The sequence below is a fragment of the Miscanthus floridulus genome, chromosome 7 (genome assembly GCF_019320115.1).
Source record: "Miscanthus floridulus cultivar M001 chromosome 7, ASM1932011v1, whole genome shotgun sequence".
NCBI classification, from domain to species: Eukaryota; Viridiplantae; Streptophyta; class Magnoliopsida; order Poales; family Poaceae; genus Miscanthus; species Miscanthus floridulus.
The window spans coordinates 78,778,921-78,791,926 of record NC_089586.1 but is presented as its reverse complement, the minus strand read 5'-3'; the positions used below and the strand labels follow the sequence as shown (position 1 = coordinate 78,791,926).

The following is a 13,006-nucleotide window of genomic DNA, read 5'->3' as shown; positions in this document are numbered from 1 at the left end:
ATTCATACATGCAACAACAAAAGTGATACATTGCAGTGTTTAATACAAAAGCGATTACATATTACAAAAATGACCAGAGGGTCTAAACACAAAATTACATCAGAGTTCCAATAGAGTAGGGTCTCCATCCCTTCAAGCAGCTGACCGGGGGTACACCAGCCTAGCATCGACATTGTCTTTAGGAGACATCATCTTCTAGAAACTCCATCTTCTAGTCTGAACCGTTGGGTGCGTTAGCAAAGGGGACAGAGAAGGGTGAGCACATCTAAATGTACTTTGCAAGTGTAGGAAAGTATGACATGTGTCCAACATAAGGAAAAGCTAATAGGGTTTAACACAAGCCCTTAAGCAACACACATATTACCTTAAACCTTAAGCACCTATTTAACTAGGTGAGATCTTCCTTCACCTTGGAGAACCACTGTAACCAACACTCGAATCCCATCCGAGCACCACACCTGGATCCCATCCAAGCAAACCAACACTTGGATTCCATCCAAGCCTTCCAACTAAACCAGAGCCATCTAATCAAGAAGAAGTCTAGGCCGCTCTTGACCATGAGCATGGCTGATATATTAGTTTTACACTCTGCAGAGGTTGCACACTTTCACCACAAGTCATGTTTCTCCATCACGCTTCACACTACCTAGGTGCTCAGCAGGGTCACACTACAAGGCCTTTACAAAGTCCCTCCAAGTCTATTTTACACCTTCACTAAGGTTTCTAACCGCTAACAGTGGGTACCAACACCACTGCAGAAGCCCCTTCTTGTGCCACACATACCGACCCGATGTAGCATAACTTGGAGGAAACTAATTACTTGGCCAGGGCCAGAGCCATATAGCCCTCGAGGTTGCGCTATTAAGCTAGGTTACTTGTCCATGAACTGGTCCTTAGAATCCAAGCAGGAATGAGCACAATCCATTCCACCAATTCCAACAATCCACCAGAAAACATTTGCCTAAAATCTGGCACACACCACCACCAAAACCAACCATCCTACCGGATTCCTATTCACCATGTTGCTATAAACATTACCAACCCAAGTTGCATAAATCATTAATCAATATTAAATGATAACCTTTCCAACCCAAGACTACAAGCTAAGCAAGACAGCTACCCAACCAACCCAGGTTACAAGGATGATAACATCAAGTTCTAGTAAACCCTAACATAGGATTCAAATTATGACTCAGCATGCAACTAATGGTCTAACTACATTAACTCAAAGTAAAACAAATGTAGGAGCAAGATGGTCAAGGACACTTGCCTTAGGCTTAGAAACGCATAACAACTCAACTCTTGGTCTTTGGGGTCCACCGATGACCTCTTCCATCGCGACAAATCTTTGGGTGCATAGACATACAAGCAAACATATACAAATAAATAAAAGCAGTACACCAAACATGATAAACAACTTATGAAAAGGTTACTTACGCATAGGTCTTGTTTCTACGATCGCGTGAGCGCAAAAACCTCTGAAAACGGAGATCAGACGTAAAAGATATGGACTCCGAAAGATTTATCGGAAGGAGGGGCATTTAAGGTATTTCACATGAAACACGCTAAAATGGATGAAATAAATAGTACTAGCATGATTAAACAATGATAGAAATATATATTGAAAAGATAAAACTGAAAGAATTGAATTCGGATTTGATATGAAGGAATAATAGATGAAAAGGACAGAAATTGAATGAACCAGGGACCTATCAGCGATTTTAGAAAATATTTAATCATGAATATGCCCTTATTCTACCTCTGATCCAATCAGCTATGGCAGGGACTACTGTTTACGCACAGGTAGGGAAGGGGCAGGGGAACAGGCGACCTTGGCTAGGGAAGGAGCAGGGGCTAGCCGGGAAAAGCAAGGCTGGCTAGGGGGCATAGGGAAGCCGACTAGGGAGGACGAGCGGTCAGCCAGCGGCTGGCCTGCAGCGATAGCAGCTACGCAGCAGTGGCAGCCAGAGAGCAGCGGCGGCGGCTAGCTAAGCAGCAGCGACAGCCAGAGCAAGCTGTAGAGCGAGGCAGGAGGTGGCCTCGGCCAGGCAGAGGGCTTGGTCGACCGGTTGGCATGCAGCAGCAGTGGCCACGCTGCAGCAGAGAAGAAAGGGAGTGGCCGGCAATGGAATTTGTTCGCCGGAAAAGGAAGAAGAGATGGGAAGCGAGTCAAACGGTGATGGATTCGTGAAAAGGAATATACCACAGCATAGAGAACGACAAGATCTACCTCTGGGTTGTCTCGAAATTCACAGGGGATGCCGGAGTTGGCCAAAAAAGCTCGCTGAACCTTCGCCGGAAAAATTCACCGTCGTAACTTCGATGATAGATGTAGGGCAAACGGATTGGCAGCTCACGAAACCGATTGTACTTTTGGAATGAGAGCATCAAGGAGAACACCGGCATGTATTTATAGGCGACGTTTAGGTCGGTGGAAAAATTAGGGATTTGGGTTTATTTTAATTTCACGAATTAAAATAATTCCAAAAAATCTAGAATTGCTTTTTAAGCCACGAAAAATAGCTAGAAGTTCTAAAAAATCCTTGGAAAAATCCTAGAGATAAATTGAAGGATGAGGAACTCAACTAAAGTTGTTTGAGCTCACAAAAAGATTGTTGCAAAGATCAAGGAAAAATATTAAGCCAAGGAAAAAGGAATTTAATTCCAAAAAAAGGTCAGAAAAATTCCCAAAGAGAAAGAAATGTCGCTCTATCATATTTGCACTCATAAACACAAAATGCAACCGACATGAATGCAACACCCTTCACATTATATTACAAAAGTTATTTAAAAATCAACATTTTTCACATTATAAATTGCAAAAACCCTAATTAAATCTTAAAAACTTTAGAAAATGATAAAAGCATTAATTTTGTTAAGTGAAAACTATTCACAACCCAAAATGGATTTTTTGGGGTGTGACAAGCAGCTAGATGCTCAGTAGGAGGGTATGGTGGAGAGCGACGCCAGCGACAGTACAAATGATGATTATCAGGATATCCTCGGATGCCTCCTCGACGACATGATGGTGAGGCCAGTGGCTCCAGCTCAGCTCCATAGGCACCACAGACAGACCTCGCTCTACTTGCTATACTTGAGAGAATGAGGCAGGATCAGGCTCGCCTGGCCTAGGAGACCGTAGCTACATTTGCATAGTTTTAGGCCAGATAGGACGAGTTCCAGCGACAGTAGCAGCAAGCCACGCAGCAACAGCAGCTCCTCATGCAGCAGTAGTTACTTGGATTCATGCACCATGTTGTTATTACTATTGGAGCTCCACCGCCATAGCTTACACCTTAGCTCGGCCAACCTACCACCACTTCACAGACTCCAATTGTATAGCCTAGTGGGCTTTAGAGTCAGGGACAGACAGCTACTTAGTTTGCTTCACCCACAGAGCAGGTGTCCCAGTGGTTTGCTTCGCTAGTGATAGCCTAGGGTCCAAAGTTCACACCGCTACATATGGGCTTCACACTGACTCAGAGTTCGTCGATGCTTGTGCCAGACACCCTAGTCTCTAGGAGCCTTGGTGCTACCTTTAGTGAGTTGGTAGGGCAGCCAACACCGCTAGATCTACATGTCCTTGGTCCTTCCACAGTTGCTCCTATTACTGGGACTACAGAGATGCTCCCTTCATCTATTACATCATCAGAGCCGCCTGCTTTAGTGATACCTATAGAGTCACAGGCCGCACTAGTACCAGATCCGACCCAGACCGCTTCAGCGTCACTTCCAGCGATAGAGGGTCATATAGCTTAGAGCTCAGGATTAGATGATGATGCTGCCCTATTCTAGATCGCTCATCGCACCTCAGCGCCTGATTCGTCCACTGTAGCCCCACCAACTGACCCTTAGGTTTTGGTGTTTGATGCTAAAGGGGGAGAGGGATCGAGTATGATAGACTTAGGGGGAGCGATACATTTAGGGGGAGCTTATCTATTATATTTGGCTTTTTATGTGTGATACACTATTATACATTCATGTTTACTTTCATGCATCAAACTATATTTATGTGATAGTGATATCTATGTGATGTGATATTTATGTGATATGTGACATGTGTGCTCTCTACTGTGAATTGTTTATATGTCATGCCACTTTGTTATGCTCATTTGTTTTGCTTCCACATTTTTACTCCGATGCAAATGAGCTTTATTTCTTGTACTCATGCTTATTTCATATCTATTGAGTACATCATATTGGCTTGGGTCATATAAGCTTGCCTAACTCTTTTGTTCTTATTGTCAAAAGCTTATATGAACCAAGCATGTTGAAAACCTCATCTCTTTTACATACTCGAGGTTGTATTGTCATCAATCACCAAAAGGGGGGAGATTGAAAGCATCTAGGCCTCTAGTTGGGTTTCGGTGATTAATGATAATATGAGATTACTGTGACTAATATGTGTTTTGTAGATGCAATTAAGTTAGGTCATGGTAATGATAATTGATTGGGCAATCATGGTTGTCATGCCCTACGATGGAAATCATTTTGGTTTTCAAAGGATGGACGACAAAGTTAAGGATGGACTAGTTGTAAGTGTCATTTGGTGTTGAAGAGACACTTATAGTAGTTTAAGACTTTGTTTTTCCTTTGGCCGTACTACTAAGGGGGGTATGGATGGGTAGCTTGACCTAGGTGAGTCTAGTGGGTTAGGTGTGGTGCACACTTGTCAAATCTAGCACTAGGTAGCTCCTAAGTAGCCCTTAGATCAATTGGAGCAAACTTCATTCACATATGATTGCGAGTTGGAAGTGAATAGAGGGTCAAATGTTGATCGGATGCTAGTTTCGGTGTGATCAGACACTGGCATAGAGTCCGGTCAGTTCATTTGATTAAGGTGAACTCATCTGGTTGTGACCGGATGCTAAGTAAAATGTGACCAGACGCTGGGTGCCAGAGTCTGGTCAACTCTAGTAAGGTTCTAGAGAGGGAGAATCCTGATCGGACGCATCCGTCAGTGCTGACCGGACGCGTCCAGTTAGTGCTGATCGGACGCGTCCGGTCAGTGCTGACCGGACGCTGGTCAGGTTTCAGCTACTGACTAGACATTGAGCAGCAAAGTGACCGAACGTTGGGTGCCAGAGTCTAGTGAACATCAGTAAGGTTCTAGAGGGCAGTTTTCATGACCGGACACTGGTCAGAGTCCGGTCACAACTTAATTGCTTGGTGGCGGGGAGAACTGACCGGAGCATTCGATCACCTTGACCAGAGCGTTCGGTCACCCCGCAGTGGCACATAACGGTTTGTTTTGAAAGAGGGGTTCTAAATATTTCCTTTATTCACTCAAGGGATCACTTTTGCTTATTTCAACAGCTGAGAAACACCCTTGAGAGTGCCAAGGAGAGCAAGGTCCTAGTGAGGTGATTGAGATTTGAGAATCCAAGAGAGAGGCCTCATTAGTGAAAAGAGAGTAGCAAGTGTGCATCCACCCTTCTCATTAGGCCTGTTGTGGTCAAGTGAGAGTTCTTGCTTGTTACTCTTGGTGATCACCATCACCTAGACGGCTTGGTGGTGATTGGGAGTTTGGTGATCATCCGGTGAAGCTTATGGATGACCCAACTCAAGTTGTGAGTAGTTGTAGGTGATTCACCATGACGGAGTGTTGAAGAATCAACCCGTAGAGAGCACTTGATCCTTGTGCGGATCAAGGGGGAGCTACACCCTTGCGTGGGTGCTCCAACGAGGACTAGTGGGGAGTGATGACTCTCCGATATCTCGGCAAAACATCACCGCCTTCCTCCTTCTCTCTTTACTTTAAGCATTTACTTTGAGCAATTCAATTCTTGTCTTTACATTCATAGAATTGTCATGCTAGAGTTGGATTGGAACTTAGGTTGCAAAACTTTTGTACGGTAGAACATTAGAAACACATTCTAAGCACAAGGGGTGAAGTGGGCTAAGTGTAGGGTTTAATTATTGCAAAGAATTTTAGAATTAGCCCAATTCATCCCCCTCTTGGGCATCTTGATCCTTTCAATGTCTTCCAATTCACCAATCAAGCATCCATTTCAATCATCACATGCATACAAAGATACTTCTATTAGAACAATACACCAAACAGTAAACACATAGACTAAAAAGCTTATAAAACTATTCTACGTACTACTACAAACATGTGAGCGAAAGAATCACTCGAATCGGACTTAAAACACAAAAGTTATGCATAAAAACAAGTTTTAATGGCATTTCTATAAATAAACTGAATTCAAATTTGAATTTAAACTAATAAAATCTGAATTTAAATGAATTTTGGACGGTGCGCACTATTTCCTAAAACTATAGGGACTAAAATGAATAAAAATAGGACTGAAAAATAATTCTTTTGAACTGTACTGGACTGCTGGTTGATTCACTGAAAACCTAAGGGCTAAACTGCAAAATAGCACAGCGGGTCGCAGTTGACCGTGTCGCCGGCTGACTAGGAAGCCACGTGGCTGTGCGTGAGTGGTGCGGCGCACCACGTGTGCGGTGGGTGCGCTGACGCGGCGCTATGGGCCGTGTCCATGGGTCCACGGTGGACCAATATGACCCCGAAAGGGTATGTTTTAATCCCGGCCGTCTGAGTAGATCCGTCAACGCATGTGAACGAAGGGACCTCCCTCGCTGACGTGCTGTGCCCGCACGATGGTGCCATGGGTGCCGGTGGCCCGAGCTCATCGATGTCACAGGTACGGGCGATTCCGGCCACCCCAGACCAAGCCAAGGGCATGAGAACATTGAGTGCCTCAACGCGAGTCCGATACAACAAAAAGGTAGGGTGGGGAAGCATGTCGGGATGATGGCCCCACAGCGGTGCCGTGGCTGGCGTGACTGGAGCTCGCTATTACGATGCTCTAGAGCAACATTCGAGTAAGAGAAGGCATGGGAAGATCGAGCAGCTCACCGTGAGTCTGATGGAGGTGGTCGCGGCATTCAAGAGGGCTCCAAAGGGGTTCAGCGACGTACGATGGCGACTGGAGAGAGAAAAAGGGTGTGGGTGAATCCGAGCGATTCGTTACCAAAATGAAGAAATGAGGGCACCTACGGACGCGATGAGTTATGGTGGAGCTCTAAGGTGCGTCGGCGTCGTTGATTGGGCACTAGAGCAGGCGGACTACGGTGGCAGTGCGAGCTCGAGCATGGATGGGGAAAAGGGAGAGAGGGAAGGCTTAACTTGGGGTTTTGTAGGCGAATGGCATGGTAGAGATGGGAAGTGGCGTGGCAGAGTTACGAATCATGGTATTTTGAATCCCTTCCATGCTACCGTAGATGGCAGTGCCATCACTGGGACGAAGGAGGAAGGTGAGGCGGGCGGCTGACGAGTGGGTCCCGGTTGCCAGAGAAAGAGGAGGGAGAGGTAGTGCGTGATGTGGGTGCAGGGCAGGCCTCCACCTGGGCTGAGCAGCGTGCCAAGCTAGGCTATGGTGGTGGGCTACGGGCGCGTGCACGTGCGAGCGAAGGAAGGGCACCAGAGCGGGCCACGAGCAAGCCATGTGGCCAGGCCACAGGCACGAAGGTGGGAAAGGAGGGGAGGTGTGGGGCTAGGCCGGCTCTGAAGTTGGGCCGAAAAGAGAGAAAGAAGAAAGTTTTTAAAAGAAAATCCTTCCTATTTCCAAAGCTTTAAAAATTGATAAAATTCAAATGAAATTTGAATTCAACCTCAAACATCATAGCCCTACACTCAACCAAAAACAGTATGCTTCAGCATGAATGCAACAAACATGTTTTTAAACCTTATAGTTAATTTTAATTAACCAAAATTTATTATTTGGCCAAGGTTAAAATGCATAGAAAATCAAATAAATGCTCAAAATTAATTACTAATTTGCAAATGAAATTTTAGGGTGTTACAAACCTATCCCCCTTAAGATGAATCTTGTCCTCGAGATTTGGGTGATTCAAAAAGATTAGGATAGTCAGATTTCAGATCATCTTCTCTTTCCTAGGTTGCCTCATCTACCGAGTGCCTATTTCACTGAACCTTACACATTCTTATAATCCTACTCCTTGTGATTCTCTCAGCTATTTCCAAGATTCTCACTGGATATTCTTTGTATGATAGATCCTCTTGGATATCCAGTTCATCCAAAGGTAACTATTCCTTAGGTACTCTTAAACATTTCTTAAGCCACGATACATGGAAGACATCATGAACACCTGAGAGCTATTCTGGTAATTCTAGCTGGTAAGCAACTTCTCCTCTCCCGTTGATGATCTTGAAGGGTCCCACATACCTGGGTGACAACTTTCCCTTAGTATGAAACCTCTTAACTCCTCTCATAGGTGAAACTTTGAGGTAAACAAAATCACCAATCTCAAACACTAAATCCCTTCTTCTCATGTCAGCGTAGCTTTTCTATCGAGACTGTGTGACCTTTAAGTTTTGCCTTATTGTTTGTACTTGTTTCTCTACCAGTTGCAAAACTTCTGGTCCAAAGACTTGACTTTCCCCATTTGATTCCAAAACAGTGGTGTCCTGCACTTTCTGTCATTTTAAGATTTTTCTGGTAGCTATTATTATAAGAGAATTCAGCATAGGGCAAGCTCTTATCTCAACTTGTCCCGTATTGTAGAGCATAAGCTCTCAACATATCCTTTAAAATCTAATTTGTTCTCTCGGTCTACCCATCTGTCTAAGGATGATAAGCTAAGCTAAAGTTCAACCTCGTATCCATGGACTCATGCAACTTCTGCCAAAAATGGGATGTGAACTGTGTACCTCTATCTGAAACAATCTTCTTCGGTACTCCATGTAAACATACAAACCTTTCCATGTATAGCTCCGCCAACTTCGCACTAGAGTACGTTGTCTTGATAGGAATGAAATGTGCTACTTTTGTCAGACGGTCTACAATTACCCAGATAGAGTCATATCCCCTATGTGTATGGGGTAATACCACTATGAAATCCATCCCAACATCTTCCTATTTCCACTCGGGTATCTTTATAGGTTGAAGTAAACATGCTGACCTCTGATGCTTTGCCTTTACCCTCTGGCACGTATCACATATGGCCACATGTTCTTGACGATTGCTTACTTCCAATATGGCGGAACTCAACGACACCAACAACCACCATCAAAGCATTACTCTCCAAATGTCCACAACGACAGTCTCCAAGCCTAGGAAATGCCACATGATTCAATGCATCAGGAATTTTCTCGTATGCATCTACCATATTGAAAGAGCATTGGCCGCTTAAGTCACCAAAGATCATCAAGGTACCTGATACCATCGGTACCCAGCCATGCTAAAATTGAAGTCTAGATAACTTCTCGGCCTTCACAAGATCGAAATCCAGCAAGCTATGATACTGATGCAAGCAGGGAAACACAACCACTCTTACCAATCACATCAACTCTACAAAAATCAAAACCACATGAAGAACACTGGGCTAGATGCATAGGTAGGTATTTGAAGAATTCTATGCAAGGCACAAGATCCGGCAATGAATCGACAAAGACGATACCATCCAACAACTCATACGACACAATTTATTCAATCTAAAACCTAACTATTGTGCTCCTTACTGCCACTGAGGTCACCACATCGCTAGAGGAGGGCCCTATTGATGGCGGTGTGGGAGGTCCTAGGGAGGTAGTGGCAAGCTAGAGTTGTATGGAACATACAATCCTACATGAATTTAAAATGCATGCAAGTTTCCATTGTGACTTTTGGATGCAACATAGAAAAATGAAGGAATTGTAAGAGGGATATACATAATGAAAAGTTTCGATTAGATCCAACCTCAAACTAGTTTTTCTTCAAAATTTCTATAGTTTTATACGTCCTATAGGAATCAAAAGAAATTTTGTAGGGTCTAAAGAGGATATAAGAAATTTGTCCTAACCTCATTTTGTTCTAAAGGGATATAAGAAATTTCCTATGTAATTAAAATTCTCCAAAATTCCAATGCTTTCCTTTTTGTTCTAAAGGGTCTTGCCTTCTTGTAGTTTGCACTTACTCCATCCGTCTCATTGAAAGTGTCATTTTTTACTTTTAGACCACTTGTTTGACCGTTCGTCTTATTCAAATTTTTATGCAAATAATAAAATAAATAAATCATTATTAAAGTATCTCTTATGATAAAATAAGTCATAACAAAGTAAATAATATTTATAAAAAAATGAATAAGATGAACGATCAAATAAGAAGTCTAAAAGTTAAAAACGATATTTTTAATGGGACGAGGGAGTATATATTTAAATGCTTTGAGGGGGTGCTGGTAAACTTTTTTTTTTTTTTTTTGAAGTTTATAGTTCCAGGTGAACGTTACTGGTGTGCCGAACTGCTGAAGGAAGCACTTGCGGCGAAATATATTTTAAATTCTATAATACCTTTCCGCCTTCTAGGCTAGTTTGCGTAAAGTAGGATGCGCCTCCCGCTTCTTCCACGGTCTACTCCCCTCGCCGCCGCTGTCGCCGCCATGCCTCCTCGCCGCCGCCGCGTTGTCAGAGCGCCGTCGCTCACGCCGTCTCCTCCACAACTCTCTTCTACCCCGCCGCCGGTCCCGTCCATAGAGGCCCCCAAACCTGAAACCCCCGACCACCACGATCCCACTCCCTCCGCCCGTCGCCGCCTCCCCCTCGCTGCCGGGGCCGTCGAGGCGCAGGAAGAGTGGCATCCACTCCCGCTCTCCACGGCCGACCTTTCCCTCCCGCTCACCCTCCCCACCGGCCAGACCTTCCTCTGGCGCCGCACTTCCCTCTCTCCGCTCCGCTTCACCGGTGCCGTGGGGCCCCACCTCGTCTCCCTCTCCCACCTGCCCGACTCCGACGATGGCCGCCTCGCATTCCTCCTCCACAACGACGGCGGTTACCCCGCCTCCTCGGTGCCCTCTGCCCGCGCCGCGCTCAGCGACTATCTCAACGCGGCCGTCTCCCTCGCCGACCTCTGGCGGCAGTTCGCCGCCGCAGACGAGCGCTTCGCTGAGGTCTCCGCGCGTCTCGGTGGCGGCGGCGCGCGGGTGCTTAGGCAGGACCCCGTCGAGTGCGTCTTCCAGTTCCTCTGCTCCTCGAACAACAACATTGCCCGGATCGAGAAGATGGTGTGGACGCTGGCAGGCTACGGGGAGCGGCTCGGCGAGGTTGGTGGGTTCGTGTTCCACCGGTTCCCCACGATTGAGCGGCTCGCGCGCGTGTCGGAGCAGGAACTTCGTGAGGCCGGGTTTGGGTACAGGTCAGCTCTTGGTGCCTTCCTACTTTGCATTCCATTTGGAGTATCATTCAGCACAACTCGTCAAATTTTGTTTGGCTTTGCCAGTTTTACTTCATGATTAAATTCCTAGATCGTAGGCTGGAGCTCAAAGATTTTCTTTCTATTGTTGTTATCTTGTTCTGGTAGCTGCTATTTCATTTGCAGCAATAGCATCATTGGCAGGTCGTCCTAGGTTATTAAGCTATTGTTTCTACTATTTCAACTGAAGCTTTGGTTGAGAAATGAAACTAATGTGTACGTTGGGCTAGTTGTTGATCGAATCAGGCAACGAACATTTGTGCTATGGTGGAGATGATAATGCTGCTGATGTTTGTACTATAGATGTAAATATGTATAAAACTCAACTTCGTGTTTGCAGCATACTGGCATTTTGTCCTTTGGGAACCATCTTATCAGGCAGAAAAGTCTTGTTCTATGGATTGTAACTGCATAGATCATAAATTAGTAATTGCTCATGAGTATCCGTTGTGTTTGTGTATACATTATTGCTAGATAGCTTCATAGTATTACTGATTTGGGCAATTCTGTGTGTTTTTTTATGACAAACGAGCAGGGCAAAGTACATTGTTGGCACTGCTAAAGAATTGCAGGCCAAACCTGGTGGAGGTGAAAAATGGCTTGCCTCACTGCGTAAGAAGGAGCTTTCAGATGTGATTGAAGCTCTTTGCACTCTGCCAGGTGTTGGTCCAAAGGTCGCTGCCTGCATTGCTCTGTTCTCCCTTGATCAAAATCATGCTATTCCTGTTGACACACATGTTTGGAAGGTAAATATTATTTGAAATGCTAGTAAACCAATCACCATGTGTAGATACATATTCCTTCTGCATTCATAATGACTGTACCTGTTAAGGTGTTTTTTTTTTCAATTCTTATTATTTTTTAATCAAACTTGAGGATGCAGCCTGAAGAAGGTTTGCTGTCTATACTTAATATGACCCAGAGTCTATTTTATGTGAGTGTTAAACTCTATATGGATTTTAATGCAGGTTGCTACACAATATCTATTACCAGAGCTAGCTGGCAAGAGCTTGACTCCAAAACTTAGTGTTATTGTTGCCGATGCCTTTGTTACTAGATTTGGAAGCTACGCTGGTTGGGCACAAAATGTTCTCTTCATTGGCCAGCTACCTGCTCAAAAACTTGTGGTGGCTCAAGTTACCAGTGACAATGGTACCACAAAACCGACCAAAAGGAAGCGCGGGGTGCAACCGAAACCATGTTGAGAACATGTGACCATGAGGGAGCAGGGATACCAGCGATAGTGGGTTTGCCATTCTTCTGTGCTATTCTCGTTCAGTAAGATGATGTGACATGACCATGACAAACGATCTTCTGCTGAAGAGGGAGGTATTCGGTGTCTGCTGAGTTGGCATATGGTTTTCTTAGCAGTCCTGATGAAGTGTTTGGTTCCTCAAAAACATCAAGATGGAAGGGGTACGTGTAATGTAACCGTGTCGTGTTGTTATTTAAACAGCGATGAGAAATTCAATTGAAATATTGGGTCAATAGTTCTCTGTAATTTTTGCACCCACCCACCTATACCATCCCGTGGTAATACTGGCTTGGATCGGGCCAGCCTGCCAGGCCGGCATCTTCTGATGAACGTTTGAGCAAAGTTTTGTTGTGGGTTCCTGGTGACTGACTCACGGTCGGTCACACAAATTTATGATTTACACAAAAGGGACAACGGGTGATTTTACGCAAATATTATTGCCTTGGGATTTGATCTAGCCTGTGGGTAGTGCATGGGCTAGTACTCTGTTTCTCCTTCGAAACCGGTTGCACACCAATTCGGCAATTCCGATTCC

At 44.8% G+C, this 13,006-nt stretch overlaps 1 protein-coding gene across 2 annotated transcripts; it reads left to right on the top strand.

Moving 5' to 3' along the window:
* The first annotated feature begins 10,347 nt into the window (after nt 1-10,347).
* Nucleotides 10,348-12,955, top strand: LOC136463534 (N-glycosylase/DNA lyase OGG1-like). Of its 2 annotated transcripts, none has more exons than XM_066462520.1 (3): nt 10,348-11,159; nt 11,752-11,890; nt 12,185-12,955. In XM_066462520.1, exons 1-3 carry the CDS (start codon nt 10,354-10,356, stop codon nt 12,419-12,421), a joined length of 1,182 nt encoding a protein of 393 aa, XP_066318617.1. In that variant the 5' UTR covers nt 10,348-10,353; the 3' UTR covers nt 12,422-12,955. The 2 variants fall into 2 exon arrangements, with proteins under 2 accessions (XP_066318617.1, XP_066318616.1); XM_066462519.1 differs by having other exon boundaries at nt 11,752-11,962.
* Nucleotides 12,956-13,006: the final 51 nt, after the last annotated feature.